A 22,108-nucleotide genomic window follows, 5' to 3' on the forward strand; every position below is an offset into this window, starting at 1 on the left:
TCCACGGTCGTACCTTCCTCTTCACCTTTTTTTTTTCTTTCTCACACATTCATCCTGTGAGATCTTTTCATTTACAAATGCTCCCGATTTAGAATTAGAAACTCATAATACCGTCTGTAAAACTTGCCTGAGCCTGTCTGGTCCTGAATTTAGCGACACACTTGTTTAGGAGTTTCGGTTCTCGTTCTCTGCTTGCATGGTTTAGTAAGAACAACACTTCGATATACTGAAATTCACCGACCAGACCTGCAGGGCTGCACAGAAATATCTGATGCTTTTGGTACCCCCAGCCCCGCAGCCGCGCAGGCGCACCGCCCAGCCGCCGTGACGCAAGGCGCAGGCTTCATGACGCGGCACGCAGTCTCAGCCGACACTGCGCGCCCCTTCTGGGGCCCCGCCCAGGCAGCGGCCTTAGCGGGTCGCCGACCCACGATCCCAGCCGCGGCTGCTTGCTTGCCGGAGTGTGCACCGGTACGCGTCGCCGGTGACATGTTGCAAAAACCGAGGAACCGGGGTCGCTCTGGCGGCCAGGCCGAGAGGGACAGCGACTGGAGCCGTGGCGGAAACTCCGGGGCCTCGCGGGCGGGCGAACACGCCCGGGCCCGCAGAGACGGCTTCGCAGAGGAGGCCCCGAGCACTTCCCGGGGGCCGGGCGGCTCGCAGGGGTCGCAGGGCGCCCGCCGGTCCCAGGCCTCCCCCGCCGTGGGCCCCAGGACCCAGAAGCAGCAGGAGCTGAAAGTGTCCGAGCTGGTGCAGTTCTTACTGATTAAGGACCAGAAGAAGATTCCGATCAAGCGGGCCGACATACTGAAGCACGTCATCGGGGACTACAAGGACATCTTCCCCGACCTCCTCAAACGGGCCGCCGAGCGCCTCCAGTACGTCTTCGGTTATAAGCTGGTGGAACTTGAACCCAAGAGCAACACTTATATCCTCATCAACACCCTGGAGCCGGTGGAGGAGGATGCCGAGGTGAGGGGTGACCAAGGCACGCCCACTACGGGCCTCCTGATGATCGTCCTGGGGCTCATCTTTATGAAGGGCAACACCGTCAAGGAGACTGAAGTCTGGGACTTTCTGCGGCGCTTAGGGGTCTACCCCACCAAGAAGCATTTCATTTTCGGAGATCCAAAGAAACTCATTACCGAGGACTTTGTGCGACAACGTTACCTGGAATACCGGCGGATACCCCACACCGACCCCGTGGACTACGAGTTCCAGTGGGGCCCGCGAACCAACCTGGAAACCAGCAAGATGAAAGTTCTTAAGTTTGTGGCCAAAGTCCATAATCAAGACCCCAAGGACTGGCCAGCGCAGTACTGTGAGGCGTTGGCAGATGAGGAGAACAGGGCCAGACCTCAGCCCAGTGGCTCAGCCCCATCCTCTTGAAATCTGAGGTGGATTCAGAGGGACCCCCGGGACAAGGGTCTGAGACCCAAAGGCACAGTGCAGAGGAGCGGGGGAAGGGAGAACGAACCCAGGAAGCGTATTTCTGTAGCGTTTCAATGTGTGTAGCTTTAGGATGTGTTTGCAAAGTTTTGTTCTTTTAATGTTGTGTTATTTGGTTCCAGATTTTCATCTATAAACAAAAGAGCATTTGTTTTGCTTTGATTTTACTTTTTTTGGTATAAAAAATTTTCCTAGCTTAGTAAAACGAATTGGAAAACTTGACTATGATCTGAAACAGATATGCCAGAAGGAACACATAAGTAAGTTGCTTTGGTGCCAAGAAAATAAAAAAGTAGCTATTATCGGGTCTCTTAAGCATCCCAGTTTGTAAGGAAAAATAAAAGTCTTTATAAAATTAAAAATAAAAACGTAATTGCCTATATCCTTATTACCTTAACCTATTTTATTTTTTCTATATTTCCTACATATGTAAGTATTATTCATGGTTCCAAGCAATGAACGTGGTGTATTTTCTCCAAATAGCAATTGTTTATATTCATAATTACTCAGCTGTGTTGCTAAACATGCAGTTCCACTTAGTTTTTTTTACATGCTACTCTAGTTATTACAATAAATACTGTATTTTTGAAGCACTGAAGCATTGTGTGTGTTTTAAATCGTGGGCCATGAGACAATTTCATGACGAAATCAGCGTCTTAAAGTTTTTGCAACATATTGAGGTCAATGTTGTTTTGTAGAAGTTGTTTTACTTTTGTGTGTGTGTGTACAGGATCATGAGGTAAAATATATTTCTACTGTGGATACCAAAAAGGCTTATAAAACAATAGCGTAACCATTAACCATGCCTGCTTGGGAATCAGACTGCCTGGGTTCAGATCCTGGCCCCACCGTCACTAGTATAGGAATTTACGTAGGTTCCTTAGTTTGTATGCAGATGTTTCTTGACCTGTAAAATGGGTTTAGTCCCTGATGTGGAGGAATTTGCTTGTTATTCTTTAATGTTTTTATTTTTTATTCTCGGTCTGGAGCTGCCACTTTTTAAATACAACTTTTCTTTATCTTGTTTTCCAAATGATTCCTAGGAGAGCAATTACTGGTTCAAAAGGTATATTCCACTAGTCTGACTCTATTGTATGGGGAAATAAGTATAAAGTGTATGGTGAGTATAGCCCACATAGAACAGTGAGAGCAGGACATAAGATCAACCTCATAGGGAGTTAGGTATAGGGAAAAGGTGTGGGTCTTGGGGCTGTCTGGCAAACTGAATTTGAATTACGGCTCATGCTAACTTGTCAGCATGGTGATATGGTGGTAGGTTTTAAGCTGTCTGAATCTCAGTTTCTTTACCTGTAAAATGAAAAAAATTATAGCTATATAATAGTTTGTTTTATGGACTAGATGAACTAGAAGAGTTCATAGTCCCATTGTATTCCTCCATTACATGTAGCAGATGCTGTTTTTAATGCAGAGATTCAACACGTTTTATTCAGTGGGTAAATAAGTATAATTGTTTTAGGGGGAGGTGCTGCAAATTAACCTTGAAATAAGGCAGATATTTTTCACTCGGGGGGGGAAAAAGTGAACTTCATCAACACTGGACTGAATGTCATTTAAAAGAGTCTATAGTGAGTATGGAGGAATGTGATAGGTTGCTGGGTTTTATTTCATTCTGTTGAATTGGGATTTGCCTTTGTTTCATCAGTGGAAGATGTTTGGTCCTTATAGGCATTTCTTCTTGATCTGCATTTTATTTCAGTGTATAAATTGCTTCCTGCCTCCTGGTCCCGTGACCTCCCTGACTCAGCTTTCTCCTCCTCGTGCCCTCTGATACTCACATTCTCACCTGTATAATAAAAATTGTTACCCTGCAGTCACCACCGGTTATATCTGAGGCAAAATTCCCTCCGCTTTTCTCAGAGGTGTTAACAATTTACCATCGATAATCTTGTTTCAAATTTTAAAATATGAAACATAAGAGGCCACATCAAGGCCTTATATCTTTTCCTTCTCACCCTCCCCAGAGATAACAAAAGTCTGCGGCTATCGGGCTGTTGTATGACTGTATAATTTTACTACACATGTATAGATACATAACCAATATAGAGTTTTATTTTGTGGGCTTTCATGATTTATATAAACGGTATTACGTGTGTCCTTATGCAACTTGCTGTTCTCACTCACCATTATGTATTTGAGATTCAGCCATGTGGATATATATAGACCTGATTCACTCATTTTAATTGTTCTTTTATGGGGGAAAAATAACTTTATCCATTCCTTAATGGCTAGACAGTTAAGGTCTTTCCAGTTCTTTGAGATTTGCAGGCATTGTACAGTACTTCTTTAGGCACATGTGTGAGTTTCTCCAGCCAGAAACAAATGGAGCAATCAGGGACTATTGCCAAACTGTTCTTGAGCTTGTGTCAAGTTACACTCCTACCAACATTTTACACAGTTTTGTTTTGTTTTTGTTGCCAATCCCTCAACCTTCACCCACTGTGAACACTTGGCCTTTTCAATATCTTTTCAGCCATTTTGGTGTAGTGTGAAATAATCATTTATTACGGTATTAACTTGTACCTGTTGCTTACTAGTGATGTTAAGTATCTGCCTATCTTTTACTCTCACTCTTTTTGACTGTCAGGTTTCATGTCTTAGACACATTTCTATTGATTTGTAAGACATCTTTATATGTTCTACATGTTAATCCATGGTCTGCTCTATCTATCTAGTGCAAATACCTTCTCCCACATTTTCACTTCTTTTGGTCATACAGATCATTTGACCTTAATGTGTAACAATCATCAGTGTTTATAAGAGCTACATTTGTGTATAGTGCTTTAAAAAATTCCCCTAATCCTAAAATTGTAAAGATGTTTTCTGCATTTTTCCCCTAAGTTCAAAGTTTTGATCTGCACATTTTATGCTTTTAATCTGCTTTTGTGTATGATGTGAGGCATGGAAATAGTTTTTGTGTTTTTTCCTATATGGATAGCCTAGCACCAATTTTTCATCATTTATTCTTTTCACACTGATTTATGACACTCAGTATTCTATAGCAATGTCCCATCTATAGATAAGTTTATGGATAGGACTGAATTGGTTTCTTTGCTATCCATCTGCAAATACCATACTATAATTCTTAATTTTTTTTTTTTTTTTTTTTTTTTTTTTTGAGACAGAGTCTCACTCTTGTCGCCCATGCTGGGGTGCAGTGACTCTATCTTGGCTCACTGCAACCTCTGCCTCCTGGATTCAAGCGATTCTCCTGCCTCAGCCTCCTGAGTACTGGGATTACAGGCACCTGCCACCACACCTGGCTAATTTTTGTACTTTTGGTAGAGACAGGGTTTTGCCACGTTGGCCAGGGTGGTCTGGAACCTGACCTTAGGTGATCCGCCCGCCTCGGCCTCCTCAAGTGCTGGGATTACAGGCATGAGCCACCATGCCCAGCCTATAATTCTTTAGTATCGTATGTGTCTTCTTTTTCGATTCTTAAAGCCTTTTAGTCTTTTTTGCATTGGCTGAAAGTGCAATATCTTATTGAAAAGAAGCAGTTACAGCAGGCTGTAAAGATGTTTCTGATTCCTTATTCTTGATTTTAAAGGAAATAATGTTTAACTTTTGCCATAGAGTGTGATGTTTGCTGTTAGAGTTTTTTTCCCCTATAAATACCTTTTACTGAGCTATTTATTTACCCCTTCAGTCCTAGCTTGCTTAGAGATGTTTAGAAAAACTATGAATGACTTTAGATTTATATATGCTCTTTATTCACCTGCTAATATGATTAAAATTTCTTATTTACTCTGTAAATTTGTTTTTTGGGCATATAATTTGGTATAATAACACATAGAGTTTTCTGATATCTAAACATTCTTGCATTTTGGAGCCAAACACTTGTTGATAAAATTTTTAAATACATATAGCTCAAAATATATAATTTTGCATCTTTTGACATAAGGGGGTTTAGTCTTTAATTTTCATATGTTATCATTATTTTTGAGGTTATGCTAATTTACTTAGAGATAACCTTAAATTTACAGAAAAGTTGCAAGCCCAATGCAAAATAATTTGTTCCCTGAACTATTTAGTTATGATTCTTTAGTCTCCTTCCTATCCAATATTTCCTCAGTCTTTCCTTGACCATCATGACCTTCACTTGAAGAATACAGGCCTGTTTTCTGTAGAACATCCTTCAGCTGGGGTTTGTCTGCTGTTTCTTCATGATCGGATTTGAATTATGCATCTTTGGGAAGAATATCACAGAAGCAATGCTGTGTTATTTTTGGATCCTATCAGGTGGCACAAAATTTCAATTTGTCCTGTTATTTTGAAACTTTGATCACTTTGGTTAAGGTGTCATGTGCCTCCACTGCGAAGTTTTCTCCTTTAAGGTAAATAACTTGGGGGGAGATACTTTGAGACTTTGTGTAGACCCATGGGTCTCTTATCATTAACTTATTATCTAATCTTTTATTATCATTACATATTCCGATACTCAAATTGTCCCTGATTTGGCCAGTGGGAGCCCCTTAAAGCTGGCTTTTGCATCTTTAACATGCCCCCAACATCATTTATTGAGCATTTCCTTACTTGATAGCACCAAAAGAGAGGGAGTTCTGTCTTTTTTTTTTAGACGGAGTTCCGCTCGGATTGGTGCGACCTCGGCTCACTGCAATCTCCACCTCCTGGGTTCAAGCGATTCTCCTGCCTCAGCCTCCAGAGTAGCTGGGACTACAGGTGCCCACCACTACACCCAGCTAATTTTTTGTGTTTTTAGTAGAGATGGGGATTTCACCGTGTTAGCCAGGATGGTCTCCATCTCCTGACCTCGTGATCCGCCCGCTCCGGCCTCCCAAAGTGCTAGGATTATAGGTGTGAGCCACCGTGCTTGGCCAGGAGTTCAGTCTTAACTCTCCCTGCCCTAGACCTGGAATTAATCCTTTCCCTAAAGAGCTCTGGTTTCTTTTTGTGGAGAATGGAATTGAGAAACAAAGTTGCATTTTTAGTAGAGACAGGGTTTCACCACCTGACCATGATGGTCTCTATCTCTTGACCTCGTGATCCTCCCGCCTCGGCCTCCCAAAGTGCTGGGATTCCAGGTGTGAGGTGGCGTGTGCCTGTAGTCCCAGCTACTTGGGAGGCCGAGGCAGGAAAATCCCTTGAACCTAGGAGGTGGAGGTTGCAGTGAGCCGAGATTGTGCCACTGCCCTCCAGCCTGGTGACAGAGCGAGACTCAAAAAAAAAAAGAAACAAGGTTGCTAGGTTCGCTCATGCCTACTGGGAATATCATTGCTCCCAGCCCTCTAGGTGACGAAATTATAGGATATCTATCTATCAGTCATCTACACAGCACTGAAGACTATGAGATTACATTATACTGCCATTTGCAATACAGCACCACCGTGTGTATTCTGGTTTGAGAAACTCAGCACCTATTATCTTTGCCATATTTCCTTATTTGATTAATTCACCTTGTAAATAACCAATCCACTATCCTCGCTGCCACTCCGTCCCACATGGGTGCGCTTAGCTTCCCACCTGGGCTGCGATGTCCCACATTGCTGGCTTGTCTGTGCAGTCACCCTTCTCCCGTTGCTAGAGCTTTCACCCCACTCAGGTGACCTTGGCCTCTCCCAGGACATGGAACTTGTTCTGTCCCACTTAACGGCTATTGCACTGAATTGTTCAAGAAATAGAAAACCTGTGGTCTTATAAATGCGTTGGGGAACTTGCCTTTTGCCCTATTATCGGAAGATTAGATGTTTTCGAAAGTTTGAAACAAATCTACCCGTGAAAGGCTGTGGGCCTGCTGTTTTTTTGTGGGTAGAGTTTTACTGATATTTTTCTCAAGATTATGTTCAGGTTTTTTGTTCTTTTGAAATTGGTTTTGGTCACTTATATTTTCTAGAAGATGTTTTCATATATTTTCTGATATAATTAGCAGAAAGCATTTCTTAGTATTGTCCTTTGTGCAGTGAGCTGAGATCACACCATTGCACTCCAGCCTGGGTGACAATGCGAGACTCCATCTCTAAATAAATAAATAAATAATAAAAAATGGTGATTCATCTGTGCCATGAAGTATTAGGCAATTGTAGAAGGGAATAGGGTTATTTGTATGTTCTTATAGCGAGATCTTCACTATATTAAGTGCAAAAAAAGTAAGAAAATGTATGTATTATGCTGCTGTTATATAGTTTTATTAAAAAAAGATGGAAGGATAAAATATAAAATTAAAAAATAAATGCTTATCTATTAAAAAATAGAAGGGAGGAAATAGAGTGGAGGAACAGAATAAAGGCTAGACTTATGTGAAACTTCACTTATAGACCTGACTTTAGAATAATTTTATATAATTATAAATGAAACTCAGTTTTAGAAACAATTCCTAAACAAGAAAAAATGAAATAAAAGGAACTAACCTGGGTTCCTGATCAGTAGCATAACCACACATAAAGGAACCATGTGAGTTTAAAACACCATAATTTGACTATTTCTGGTAGAATGTACTGTAAGAATAAAAAGAAATATAAATCTTAAACTATTTTCAGTCATTTTTTTTGGCAGTTGTATTGGCGTTGTTATTTTGAGACTTGCGTGGATATTGTGAAATTAAATCCAACAGATTAATTATATTAAGAATAGTTTTTGGCATGGTTGAAAGGAGATACAGATGTAAAATTAATATGGTTACGTAAAACCTTATAGTTTTGTTTGCAGTTTTTTTGTTATGTATGACTATATTTATTTTAAATTTTAGATTCAGGAGGTACATGTGCAGGTTTGTTACTTGAGTATGTTGCGTGATGCTAAAGTTTAGGCTTCTAATAATCCCATCACCCAGTTAGTGAGCACAGTAGGTGGTGTTTCAGCTCTTCCCCTCAACCCCCGGTTGGAGTCCTTAGTGCCTGTTGTCCCCATCTTTGTGTCTGTGTGTCCCCAAAGTTTAGCTCCCACCCTGTAAGTGAGAATATACAGTATTTGGTTAGACTCTCTCTGTCTAATGACGCAGATGATTAAAACGTATCAAATGTGTTTAAGTTCTTGGCTCACAATGGCTCAAACTCACTCCCCTCTCCAGTAAACAGACAAAACAGTATTTCATGATACTGTTAATTTTGGAGGATGCTAGGGAACCAGCGTTTTTTTTTTTTTTTTTTTTTTTTTGAGATGGAGTTTCACTCTGCTGCCCAGGCTGAAGATCTCAGCTCGCTGCAACCTCTGCCTCCCGGGTTCAAGCAATTCTCCTGCCTTAGCTTCCTGAGTAGATGGGATTACAGGCACGCAGCACCATGTCCGGCTAATTTATGTATTTTTAGTAGAGACGGACTTTCACCATGTTGGTCAGGCTGGTCTCAAACTCCTGACCTCATGATCCACCCACCTTGACCTCCTAAAGTGCTGGGATTGCAGGCATAATCCACTGTGCCCAGCCAGGAATCAGCTTTTTAAAAAAATAGACATGTGTCAAAGACTATGTCTAACTCATTATTTAATGAGGAAATCAGTAAGAAGTTACAAGCAGTTGAAAGGCTAATTCAAACACTGCACACATATAAGCAATCAGGAATGCTGAAATAAATTTACAAATAAATATAAAAGTGGTCAATATCAGTGGGGCAATAATCAGTTACATGCTACCAGACAAAATTCCTTTACATTTGTATCGTCAAGAATCATTTGCTCTACTATCAGTTTTATACGACTATCAGTTGATGAACTATCAGTTGTATGCAGAGTTTTGAAATAGCAAAAAGACATTGTAAGGCAGAAATAACCCTGAAGGGTGCATTAGACAGGATATCCAGTGACTTTTTTTTTGCTCTTTAACAAGTTTTAATGCCACTCTCCCTGCCTCTTGATGATATTAATCTTAAAGGTTACTCTCCATCACAAAAAGGGTCTTTCTTCATTAGATTTGGCCTAATTATTTACATAGATGCAGAAAGAGTGCTAATTAACCATATAGACTTCGTTGAGTTTATTTTGCAGTTTAAAATTATTTTAAAACCTGGAAAATGAACAGAAAGAGTCGAGTATATATCCTGCTTTTCCTATATGAACTATACCTCAGGGTAACAAAACAGTTGATGAATAAAAGTCTCTGTCTCTATATGTATTCTTATTCATAAAGAAAAGATGACAGAGTGAGACTAGCACTATTTTGGAAACCCTAATAAATTAATTAGTCTAAGTCATCATTAAAAATGGCCGCTAACATCACAAAAAGAGAGAAAATATTGGCCAGGCGCGGTGGCTCATGCCTGTAATCCCAGCACTTTGAGAGGCCGAGGAGGGCAGATCACGAGGTCAAGATATCGAGACTGTCCTGGTCAACATGGTGAAACCCTGTCTTTACTAAAAATACAAAAATTACCAGGGTGTGGTTGTGCACACCTGTAGTACCAGCTACTCAGGAGGCTGAGGCAAGAGAATCGCTCGAACCCGGGAGGCAGAGGTTGCAGTGAGCCGAGATTGTGCCACTGCACTCCAGTGACAGAGTGAGACTCCATCGAAAAAAAAAAAAAAGAAAAAGAAAAAAAAAAAGAGAGAGAGACAATATTTGCCTTTTATTGATCTGAATTTGGCCAAACCTCCGTATTTAATCACCAAATTACAAGAAATACAGAGGCTAGAGAAACGTTAAATGATAGAGGTCTACAATCAGAAAGTTTAGGCTGTAAGAAACTCTATAGGACAAATGAACTGGTTTCTTCAGTAAATTTCACAGAGGGAAAAGTGAATGGGAAACCCACAGACTGTCAAAGATTCCTAACAGCCAGTTGTACCACATGGACCTGCTTTCTATCCTGTGTAGCCTGATTCAAAGTGTGAAAAAACTTAGACAATTAGGGAAATGTGAACGCAATATCTGATGATATTAAGGAATTTTTTTTTTTTTTTTTTTTGAGACGGAGTCTCGCTGTGTCGCCCAGGCTGGAGTGCAGTGGCGCCATCTCAGCTCACTGCAAGCTCTGCCTTCCGGGTTCACGCCATTCTCCTGCCTCAGCCTCCTGAGTAGCTGGGACTACAGGCGCCCGCCACCACGCCGGCTTTTTTGTATTTTTAGTAGAGACAGGGTTTCACCCTGTTAGCCAGGATGGTCTCGATCTCCTGACCTTGTGATCCGCCCACCTCGGCCTCCCAGAGTGCTGGGATTACAGGCGTGAGCCACCGTGCCCGGCAGGAATTTTTATTTATTACAGATATGATGATTATTTTGGCTATGTTTTCAGAAAGCTTCTCAATTCCTTTAGAAATATTAAGGGTAAAATTTTATCATGCCTGGTATTGGTTGCGAAATAATCCAGATGGTAGGGGCCATAAATGAAGCGCAGTTGGCTGTAAGTGGATTAATTATTGATGTTGGGTGGTGGGCACATGTGACTTCATTATACTGTTTTCTTTGGTTTTGCATGTGTATGAAATTTTCTGTAATAAAAATTAAAACAAACCTAAAGGCCTTCTAATAAGTATACTTCTTTCACTTGATTTTCTTTAATAATGCATAACTTGTTACTCTTAAGAGTATATAATGTACAGTCTTTCAAGTTTAACTCCTTAAATATTTTATCATAATAGGTTTTAAACAAAACCATGGTAGCTTGCTATGGCTTCCTACAGATCTTACTTTTTCTATTTCGGGTCATATGAATTTGGAAGTTTGAGAAATAACCTACCACTTTCCTTTAAAACACATACATGTTATTCATGTAATTATGTGATCAACTGTTGTATAATAAATGAAAGCTGTCGTAAAGCCATGTCATTTTTCCTTTGAGCCTCTCCAAGTGAATAATCAGTTTCTTGTTTGGTTTGTTTCCAGATAACCTTTTTCATGCTGCTTTCTGCAGTGTGTGTAATGCTGAATTTGGCTGGTTCAATTCTCTCTTGTCAGAATGCTCAGCTAGTCAACTCCCTAGAAGGCTGCCAGTTGGTAAGTAATGAAATGCAAACCCTTTCATAAAGGTCATAGGATTTGATTTTGCATGAGAGCAATTTTAAAAATAATTTTATTGTATTCTTAGGTTCTCATGTACACTTTCAATTCATTCTGATATTTTCTAGTTTAAGGTATTTAGGTTAATCTGATTTATTTCTATAAATTAGATAGCAATTTGCTTATTGATTTATAAGTAGTACAATTACAAGTTGTTCTACTTGTAAATCAGCTACTAATAGTATATTTTTAAGGATCACAATGTGGTGCTATTTTGGAATAAGTATCCTTAGTAACTATTATATTTTAGCATTTGTTGCATTGATTCTTATTTGTATTGAATTTTTAAAAATCAATTTGCAAGTCAATTTGAAGTGCTGATGTACATATTATGCTGGATGACAAATATATCAAAACAATATAGTTCTCAATTAAAAATAATTTTCTTTCAGATCCAGGAAAATTGTAGACACTGTGCTATGTACATTGTAGAATAGAGGTATTCAATCTTATGGCTTCCCTGGGCCACGTTATAAGAAGAATTGTCTTGGGCCACACATAAAATACAGTAAAACTAGCGATAGCTGATGAGCTTAAAAAAAAAAAGTCACCAAAAAAACTCATAATGTTTTAAGAAAGTTGACGAATTTGTGTTGGGCCACATTTAGAAAATTGTAGACAGTGTGCTGTGTACATTGTAGAACAGAGGTGTTCAGTCTTTTGGCTTCCTTGGGCCACGTTAGAAGAATTGTCTTGGGCCACATATAAAATACACTCATACTAGCGATAGCTGACTAGCTAAAAAAAAAAGTCAAAAAAATCTCATAGTGTTTTAAGAAGGTTTACAAATTTGTGTTGGGCCTCATTCAAAGCTGCCTGGGCTGCATGCAGCCTGGTGGGTCACAGGAGCTTGTTGTAGAAGATCAACAACTTGTTTGTTGGGTAGAACTATCATTTCAAGATAACGTAGCTCATGGTGCTGTAATATGTACATCTGGCTGTGACAAAAATTGCAGTGTGTTTGGTTGCATTCTGGTATGAATATAGTTAAACTCCCGATAGGACTGTGCCTCCTGGGTGTGGGAACATGGGCCTTTGTTTCTTTGTCTCGGAAGCAACAGTAGGCTACCTTTCAGAGCCACGTCCCTCCACACTTGCCCTCTGCCTGCTCTACCTGTGGCTGTGATTCCGAGAAGTGATTGCTGAATAACCAGAAGCTTTTCTGCTGTGGGACCATGCCTGCTTGGCTTGGGACCATGTGGTTTGGATTCCCAGGGCAGCCACTGGGAAGCCTGCTGCTCTCTGCATTCTTATCTATGAAAGCCAGCAGGACCAGTGTCAGTTGGCACAGTTTCAATGCTGAAGTGCCCACTGAGTTACAAAAATGGATTGTTGGAGCTCCATCTTGTTATTGTCTGTTGAATGTGGCCTAGAGAACATTGATCAGATTTCATCCTTATATCATGTACACAGAAGTATTCCTGGTATGGTGTAGACCCCCTTATGATTGACAATTGGCACAACCTGGATCCCCATCTCCATCAGAAAGGATAACTCGCCATCTTGTATACATGACTTGGCCAGCCTCTTTATTCCTCAATACTACGTGCCATGAGTATAGCAAAATCTGGTGACCTACGAGGAACTGGCCATTTTTTTCTTGGACTCTCATTTTCCAATGCAGGGCCCTGTGTGGGGTAGACAGAGTGATTGGCTGAAGGGAAACCACAGTGCCTGCAGGTCCACACCAAAAAGAAAGCCCACACCCAGTGTGCAGGCTTGAAGGGCTGACCCCTCCTGGTATTAATCTCAGACCCTGTTTCCCCACATCACAGACTGCATGGAAGGATAGGAAAGGGAGATTTGGTCTCCTCTATTTCTTACCGCTTTCTCTACCTCCACAGATACATAAAAAGAACATCACATACCACAGATGTGTACTCTCACATACATCTGTTTGGTTGATGGTACCACGAAATCATCAATATTTACCTCACTTTAGAGCTTGATCCTAGGTGTCTCTCTGCCTTGGCTCATACACGGCCAGAAATCTCAGAGCTACAAACCAGTGTGTTCACTTGCTTGGGGGCAATGCATGCAGTACAAACAGTACTGGATTTGAAGTCAGCAATCCAGGATCAAAACCATGCTTCACCACTTCCTGGTTATGTGACTTAGGACAAGAAACCCTCTCTCTCAGCCTTGCTTCCCTTTCCTGTTGATATGGTTTGGATCTGTGTCCCTGCCCAAATTCATGTTCAGTTGTAATCCCCAGTGTTGGAGGTGGAGACTGCTGGGAGGTGATTGGATCATGGAGGCAGATCTCATGAGTGGTTAACACCATCCCTCGGTGCTGCCCTCATGATAGTGAGGGAATGAGTTCTCACGAGAACTGATTGTTTAAAAGTATGTGGCACCTCCCTTCGTTGCTTTCTCTCTTGCTCCTGCTCTGGCCAGGTGACTTTCTGGCTCCCCCTTCGCCTTCCACCATGATTGTAAGTTTCCTGAAACCTCCCCAGAAGTCAAGCAGATGCTGGCGTCATGCTTCCTGTACAGCCTGCATGAGCCACTTAAACCTCTTTATAAATTATCCAGTCTCAAATATTTCATTCTAGCAATGCGAGAATGGACTAATCCTTGTTTGGTGTGGACATGACCTACCCTGAGTTCTTCATAGAATATTGCAAAACCGATGCAACACGTAAAAAGTATACCCCTTTCATATAATAAAAATTATACATTTACTATAGAAATTCAAAAAACGAAACACTTCATAATCCTACCACCCAGTTGGTTATGTCCTTCCAGTCTTTTCTGTGCATAATGTGTGTGTATATGGATGTATGTGTATGCATGTATGTATACATATATGTTTAATGTATTTAAATGTGCTATCTCCTTCATGCTGCTTTGTGATTTCTTTTTTAACTGATCACATTGTCCTATGTTTTATTTATTTATGTTTTGAGATGAAGTCTTGCTCTGTTGCCCAGGCTAGAGTGCAGTGGCGCTATCTCAGCTCACTGCAACCTCTGCCTCCCAGGTTCAAGCGATTCTTCTGCCTCAGCCTCTGAAGTAGCTGGGACTACAGGCATGGGCCACCAATGCTCAGCTAACTTTTGTATTTTTAGTAGAGACAAGGTTTCACTATGTTGGCCAGACTGGTCTCAAACTCCTGACCTCAGGTGATCCGCCTGCCTTGGCCTCCCAAATTGTTGGGATTACAAGTGTGAGCCACCACGCCCGGCCTGTTCCATGTTTTAAAATATTCTACAATTGTATTGGTAGTGACTTCTCTATATGTATGAATATAACATTGTTTAACCAGATCTCTGCTTTTTGTAATTGGAGAGATGACCATCATTCTTATACAAATTAAAACCTTTTTACAGCTCCTAAAAGTAGATATATATGATAAAAATGAATGTATCTTTAGAGTATTTGATGCATATTGACATACTGCCTTTTAGGAAAGTTTACCCATTTATATTCCCAATATATGAGAATGCTCTTCTTCCTATGCCTTTGCCAGCGCTGAAAGTTGTTATTCTTTTTAACCCATGCTCATTTGAAAGATACAAGATGACTTCATTGTTTAATTTGAATTTCTTTGAATACTAGTAAGATTAAACTTTTTATTCATTTATAATTGCATATACATAAGCTCATATATATTTATACATATATGTAAGTATGTCACATATTTATGTTTATGCACCATTTATATTTTATTTTCTTCTGTGTTTTGTCCATATGTATTCTGTACTCAGTTTTAGATTTAAATATTTCTCTTAATGATTTATTAGAGCTTTTTATATATTATGGCTTTGAATCCTTTGACTTATATTGGGCAAATATATTCCCTGGATTGTCATTTGCCTTTTAATTTTTGTCAGAAAAATAGAAAACATTTTAATTTTTATGTATTCAAATTTACCAATATTTCTCTTTTTAATCTTACCTTAGAATCATGCTTAAAAAGATTTTCTCCTTTCCAAGATTATGCTACCCCAATAATTTCCTGGTTATGGTATGCTTTTTTTTTTATAGTTAACTCTTTAGTATTTTGCAATCTACTTGATGAATTGGACTTTTTCTCTCTAAATAGTTTAGTAGTTTTCCTGAAACCATTTTCTGAATACTCTAATATTTCCCTGCTGATTTGAAATGTCACCCAAACCATTAAGGGTCATTGGCAGCAAGTTACAATTACTAAGAAAGCCACAGGCCGTTTATTGTGAGGATAGTGGGGCCTATTGAATCACCAAGGAGGCTAGAGATCGGGCTTGGAAACTGGCTGGTTCTAAGGAAGCTTCTTCTATTCACTTAGAAGTCTGACTCAGACTGGGGCCTACAGCGGGAACCCTGAACTTACCAGGCTACAGTTCTGCAGGAGTGGATAATTCCTGTGGTTCTTAACCTCTGGGTCTGTTTGCTTTAGAGTCAAAGACCTGGGAGGAAGTGTTTAATTGGACACAGCAGGATGATAATTTGCTTAACTGTCCTACCAGACTGAATTCAGTCACACATGGGCTACTTTTTTTTTTTTTTTTACAGACATAGGCTACTGACAGGGGATTCAAGATGTAATACCCGAAACAAAGTTAGCTGCTATTAAGCAGGGTTGGGGGAGGAGGGAAGCTGGACATGTATGCTGGGTGGTGAAGAAACAACCAACATCAACTCTTTTTTTAAAAATTATTATTATACTTTAAGTTCTAGGGTACATGTGCACAACGTGCAGATTTGTTACATATGTATACATGTGCCATGTTGGTGTGCTGCACCCATTAACTCGTCATTTACATCATGTATCTCTCCTAATGCTGTCCCTCCCCCCTCCCCGCTCTCCACTCCCCACAATAGGCCCCGGTGTGTGATGTTCCCCTTCCTGTGTCCAAGTGATCTCATTGTTCAATTCCCACTTATGAGTAAGAACATGCAGTGTTTGGTTTTCTGTTCTTGTGATAGTTTGCTGAGAATGATGGTTTCCAGCTACATCCATGTCCCTACAAAGGACACGAACTCATCCTTTTTTATGGCTGCATAGTATTCCATGGTGTATATGTGCCACATTTTCTTAATCCAGTCTGTCACTGATGGACATTTGGGTTGATTCCAAGTCTTTGCTATTGTGAATAGTGCTCCAATAAACATACGTGTGCATGTGTCTTTATAGCAGCATGATTTATAATCCTTTGGGTATATCCCCAGTAATGGGATGGCTGGGTCATATGGTATTTCTAGCTCTTGATCCTTGAGGAATCGCCACACTGTTTTCCACAATGGTTGAACTAGTTTACGCTCCCACCAGCAGTGTAAAAGTGTTCCTATTTCTCCACATCCTCTCCAGCACCTGTTGTTTCCTGACTTTTTAATGATTGCCATTCTAATTGGCGTGAGATGGTATCTCATTGTGGTTTTCATTTGCATTTCTCTGATGGCGAATAATGATGAGCATTTTTTCATGCGTTTGTTGGCTGTATGAATGTCTTCTTTTGAGAAGTATCTGTTCATATCCTTTGCCCACTTTTTGATGGGGTTGTTTTTTTTTCTTGTAAATTTGTTTGAGTTCTTTGTAGGTTCTGGATATTAGCCCTTTGTCAGATGAGTAGATTGCAAAAATTTTCTCCCATTCTGTAGGTTGCCTGTTCACTCTGATGGTAGTTTCTTTTGCTGTGCAGAAGCTCTTTGGTTTAATTAGATCCCATTTGTCAATTTTGGCTTTTGTTGCCGTTGCTTTTGGTGTTTTAGACATGAAGTCCTTGCCCAGGCCTATGTCCTGAATGGTATTACCTAGGTTTTCTTCTAGGATTTTTATGGTTTTAGGTCTAACATTTAAGCCTCTAATCCATCTTCAATTAATTTTCATAGAAGTAGTAAGGAAAGGATCCAGTTTCAGCTTTCTACTTATGGCTAGCCAATTTTCCCAGCACCATTTATTAAATAGGGAATCCTTTTCCCATTTCTTGTTTTTGTCAGGTTTGTCAAAGATCAGATGGCTGTAGATGTGTGGTATTATTTCTGATGGCTCTGTTCTGTTCCATTGGTCTATATCTCTGTTTTGGTACCAGTGCCATGCTGTTTTGGTTACTGTAGCCTTGTAGTATAGTTTGAAGTCAGGTAGCGTGATGCCTCCAGCTTGTTCTTTTGGCTTAGGATTGTCTTGGCAATGCGGGGTCTTTTTTGGTTCCATATGAACTTTAAAGCAGTTTTTTCCAATTCTGTGAAGAAAGTCATTGGTAGCTTAATGGTGATGGCATTGAATCTATAAATTACGTTGGGCAGTATGGCCATTTTCACATGTTGATTTTCCTATCCATGAGCATGGTATGTTCTTCCATTTGTTTGTGTCCTCTTTTATTTCACTGAGCAGTGGTTTGTAGTTCTCCTTGAAGAGGTCCTTTACATCCCTTGTAAGTTGGATTCCTAGGTATTTTATTCTCTTTGAAGCTATTGTGAATGGGAGTTCATTCATGATTTGGCTCTCTGTTACTGGTGTATAAGAATGCTTGTGATTTTTGCACATTGATTTTGTGTCCTGAGACTTTGCTGAAGTTGGTTATCAGCTTAAGGAGATTTTGGGCTGAGACCATGGGGTTTTCTAAATATACAATCATGTCATCTGCAAACAGGGACAATTTGACATCTTCTTTTCCTAACTGAATACCCTTTATTTCTTTCTCTTGCCTGATTGCCCTAGCCAGAACTTCCAACACTATGTTGAATAAGAGTGATGAGAGAGGGCATCCCTGTCTTGTGCCAGTTTTCAAAGGGAATGCTTCCAGTTTTTGCCCATTCAGTATGATATTGACTGTGGGTTTGTCATAAATAGCTCTTATTATTTTGAGATACGTTCCATCGCTACCGAATTTATTGAGAGTTTTTAGCATGAAGGGCTGTTGAATTTTGTCAAAGGCCTTTTCTGCAGCTATTGAAATAATCATGTGGTTTTTGTCTTTGGTTCTGTTTATATGCTGGATTACATTTATTGATATGTGTATGTTGAACCAGCCTTGCATACCAGGGATGAAGCCCACTTGATCATGGAGGATAAGCTTTTTGATGTGCTGCTGGATTCAGTTTGCGAGTATTTTATTGAGGATTTTTACGTTGATGTTCATCAGGGATATTGGTCTAAAATTCTCTTTTTCTGTTGTGTCTCTGCCAGGCTTTGGTATCAGGATGATGTTGGCCTCATAAAATGAGTTAGGGAGGATTCCCCCTTTTTCTATTGATTGGAATAGTTTCAGAAGGAATGGTACCAGCTCCTCCTTGTACCTCTGGTAGAATTCAGCTGTGAATCCGTCTGGTCTTGGACATTTTTTGGTTGGTAGGCTATTAATTATTGCCTCAATTTCTTTTCTTTTTTTTTTGAGACGGAGTCTCGCTCTGTCGACCAGGCTGGAGTGCAGTATCTGGATCTCAGCTCACTGCAAGCTCCGCCTCCTGGGTTTACGCCATTCTCCTGCCTCAGCCTCCTGAGTAGCTGGGACTATAGGTGCCCGTCACCTCGTCCGGCTAGTTTTTTGTATTTTTTAGTAGAGATGGGGTTGCCTCAGTTTCAGAGTCTGCTATTGATCTATTCAGGGATTCAACTTCTTCCTGGTTTAGTCTTGGGAGACTGTAAGTGTCCAGGAAATTATCCATTTCTTCTAGGTTTTCTAGTTTATTTGCGTAGAGGTGTTTATAGTATTCTCTGATGATAGTACCATTGTATGCACACATGTACACACAGATAGTAATGTCCATTGGTCTATTTTTGGACTTTTTATTCATATTCATTCAACATTCATATGTCTGTTTATTCATATCCCAGAAGAATACCACGTGAATTACCTTGACTTTATAATCTATTTTTATACATGGTAGGACAAGTTCTACCCCTAACCCCATCCCAGACTTTTTTTTTTGAGACGGAGTCTCACTCTGTCACCCAGGCTGGAGTGCAATGGTGCTATCTTGGCTCACTGCAAGCTCCGCTTCCTAGGTTCACAACATTATCCTGCCTCAGCCTCCTGAGTAACTGGGACTACAGGTGCCTGCCACCACGCCTGGCTAATTTTTTATATTTTTAGTAGAGACGGAGTTTCACCATGTTAGCCAGGATGGTCTCGATCTCCTGACCTCGTGATCCACCTGCCTCAGCCTCCCACAGACTTTTAATCTATTTCTTTAAAATGTTCTCGCCTGGTTTTAAATGTTTAGTCTTCTAGATGCACTTTGATTTTCTTTTGCCAAGACTTGGATAGAACGGATTTGAGATTTGAATTGGCATCATATTAAATTTGTAGATTACTTTGAGGGAAAATTAAAACATCTAAACAATACCATGTCTTTCCATTCCAGAACATACAGTGTGTGCTTTGGTTTATCCAAATTCTTTCCAACTTCTTTGCTCCAGTTTTTGTTTTTCTTTAGGATACCTGGTACATTGCCATATGTTTGTGTGGTGATTGTGTGTTTTCCTCTGCGTAATTTAAGATTAGCTAGTGTTCTCTGCATAAAAATGATATCTAAACTAGATCAATCTTTTATTCTGGGCTCTTAGCTCTTCCCCTTCCTGCTAACAGGGTTTTTTGTTTTTTGTTTTTGTTTTTGTTTTTTGGTGCCTTTCCAGTCATCATCTGTGCATATTTTTGTTTATGGAATTTTTTTTTTTTTTTACACACATGGGCTACTCACGTGGATTTTGTCAGTCAACCATGTAGCCTGGTGACATTTTCACATCAGCACATGGAGGTCTTCTCTGCTGTTAAACAGAGAGTAGCAGATAATTCCACTGGATGGATGTGTGGTAATTCATGTAACCACCCCTTAATGAAGGATAAGTTTAACATGTTTCTAGTCTTGTGCTAAAATGAACATGGCAAATAAATTTTTTTTTTTTTTGAGACAGAATTCTCTGTTGTTTCCCAGGCTGGAGTACAATGGCGCAATCTTGGCTCACTGCAACCTTCATCTCCTGGGTTCAAGCGATTCTCCTGCCCCAGCCTCCTGAGTAGCTGGGATTACAGGTGCCTGCCACCATGCCCAGCTAATTTTTTTTTTTTTTTTTGTATTTTTAGTAGAGATGGAGTTTCACTATGTTGGCCAGGCTGGTCTCAAACTCCTGACCTCAGGCGATCTGCCTGCCTCGGCCTCCCAAAGTGTTGGGATTACAGGTGTGAGCCACCACACCTGGCCTTTTTTTTTTTTCTGTTGCTTAGGCTGGAGTGCAGTGGTGCCATCACAGGTCACTGCAGCCTCAACCTCCCTGGGCTCAGGTGATCCACCACAGACTCCCAAGTAGCTGGGACTACAGGCACGTGCCACCACACCCAGCTAACTTTTTTTGTACTTTTTGTAGAGAGTTTCACCATGTTGGCCAGGCTGGTCTCAAACTCCTGAACTCAAGCTATTTACCTGCCTTGGCCTCCCAAAGTTCTGAGATTACAGGCATAAGCCCGTGGGCCCGATTGAATAGTATTCTTTGTACATATTCATTACTCAGCAGATACTGAGTGGCTATTGCTGCCACTTGGGGAACTGGCCTAGGTGCTGAGGGTGGAGCAGTGAACAAGGAAGGAATGCAAACAGATCTAGAGAAAAAAATCACTAAGACCGTCCCTGCAGTCAGAGCATGAGTGCACTTTAAACTCAGAATCTTATTCCTAAATTGCTGTCCAAACGTGAGGCACCCTTTCACACCCTTGCCAGCGGTCTGAGCCTGTGCCTGATTACCCAGATCCAAACTTGTGTATTGTCAGAATTGTTTTTGTCTTCACCAATCCGGCAAAGTTGTACAATTTTATGTAATTTACATTTCTTTAATTAAAAGTGAGGTTGAGCATCTTTATGTTTGTTTATAAGTTGCTTATATTTATCTCTTAACTGCCGCTTCACCTTTGTTACCTATTTTACTGTTACATATTTACTGTTACATTGTTGTTTTTATAATTTATATATATATTATATAATCCCAACACTTTGGGAGGCCGAGGCAGGCAGATCGCCTGAGGTCAGGAGTTTGAGACCAGCCTGGCCAACATAGTGAAACTCCATCTCTACTAAAAATACAAAAAAAAAAGTTTTTTATTACTTGCATCGACCTGTACAAGCAGTTGAATGTACGCCTGAATCTTTGATCCCATAGTTTGTCAGAGGAAATGATTATATTTTCTTCTGCTTTCCAGTATCTGTACGTCTTGTTTTGTTGTTCTGTGTAGTTGCTGTGGCAAAAACTGTTAAAATAACATTGGATAATGATGTTTCGTTAAAGTAACATTAGATGATGGTGTTTCATCACCCACCTCTTGCTCCTGAGTTTAATGAGAAGCTCTTAGTGACCCACCACCAAGTGCACTGCTGAGAGACGGTTTCTATTAGCAAATCTCCCCATTTGCTGAGCTTCGTAGAAGGACACAGGACAGCAGACCCAGCAGGGACAGCATCTTCACATCACTGGGAGGTCCCATAGCTCCATTTCCCTCTCACCCACATGCAGTGTTCACTGCCTGCGTGGGGGAGACTCTCACTGAGAAGCCACAGTTCACTTTTCCATCAGCTGTTTTTACAATGCTTTTGTCTTCACGGAGGCCCAAGGCCTGCAGGCCACCACACTGCTTCCCCGATCCAGGCATCCTCCCCAGCACAGGAGATGGCCACAGCCTTCCATATCCATCTCAACACTGCAGTGTCCAAGAAGAGGAAGCAGTGACATGAGAGGACAGAACTTTTGGGTCATTTTTCCAGGCACACATGCGTCAGCCCAGA

General features: G+C 40.5%; 2 protein-coding genes across 11 annotated transcripts in view; both read left to right on the plus strand.

Annotated features, from left to right (window-relative positions):
* The window catches only part of ENTREP2 (endosomal transmembrane epsin interactor 2), a 443,707-nt gene that overhangs the window by 307,430 nt on the left and 114,169 nt on the right, over positions 1-22,108 (plus strand). For all 10 annotated transcript variants that reach the window (XM_077939052.1, XM_077939054.1, XM_077939047.1 and 7 more), the window contains exon 3: positions 11,240-11,350. In XM_077939052.1, coding sequence (XP_077795178.1) covers positions 11,240-11,350 — 111 coding nt within the window. The remainder of the gene's footprint in view (positions 1-11,239; positions 11,351-22,108) is intronic.
* Positions 396-1,997, plus strand: NSMCE3 (NSE3 component of SMC5/6 complex). The gene is given in 1 exon segment (NM_001257507.1): positions 396-1,997. A coding segment is annotated over 1 exon segment (900 nt). The 5' UTR covers positions 396-489; the 3' UTR covers positions 1,390-1,997.

Source organism: Macaca mulatta, chromosome 7 (genome assembly GCF_049350105.2).
Source record: "Macaca mulatta isolate MMU2019108-1 chromosome 7, T2T-MMU8v2.0, whole genome shotgun sequence".
Taxonomy (NCBI): domain Eukaryota; kingdom Metazoa; phylum Chordata; class Mammalia; order Primates; family Cercopithecidae; genus Macaca; species Macaca mulatta.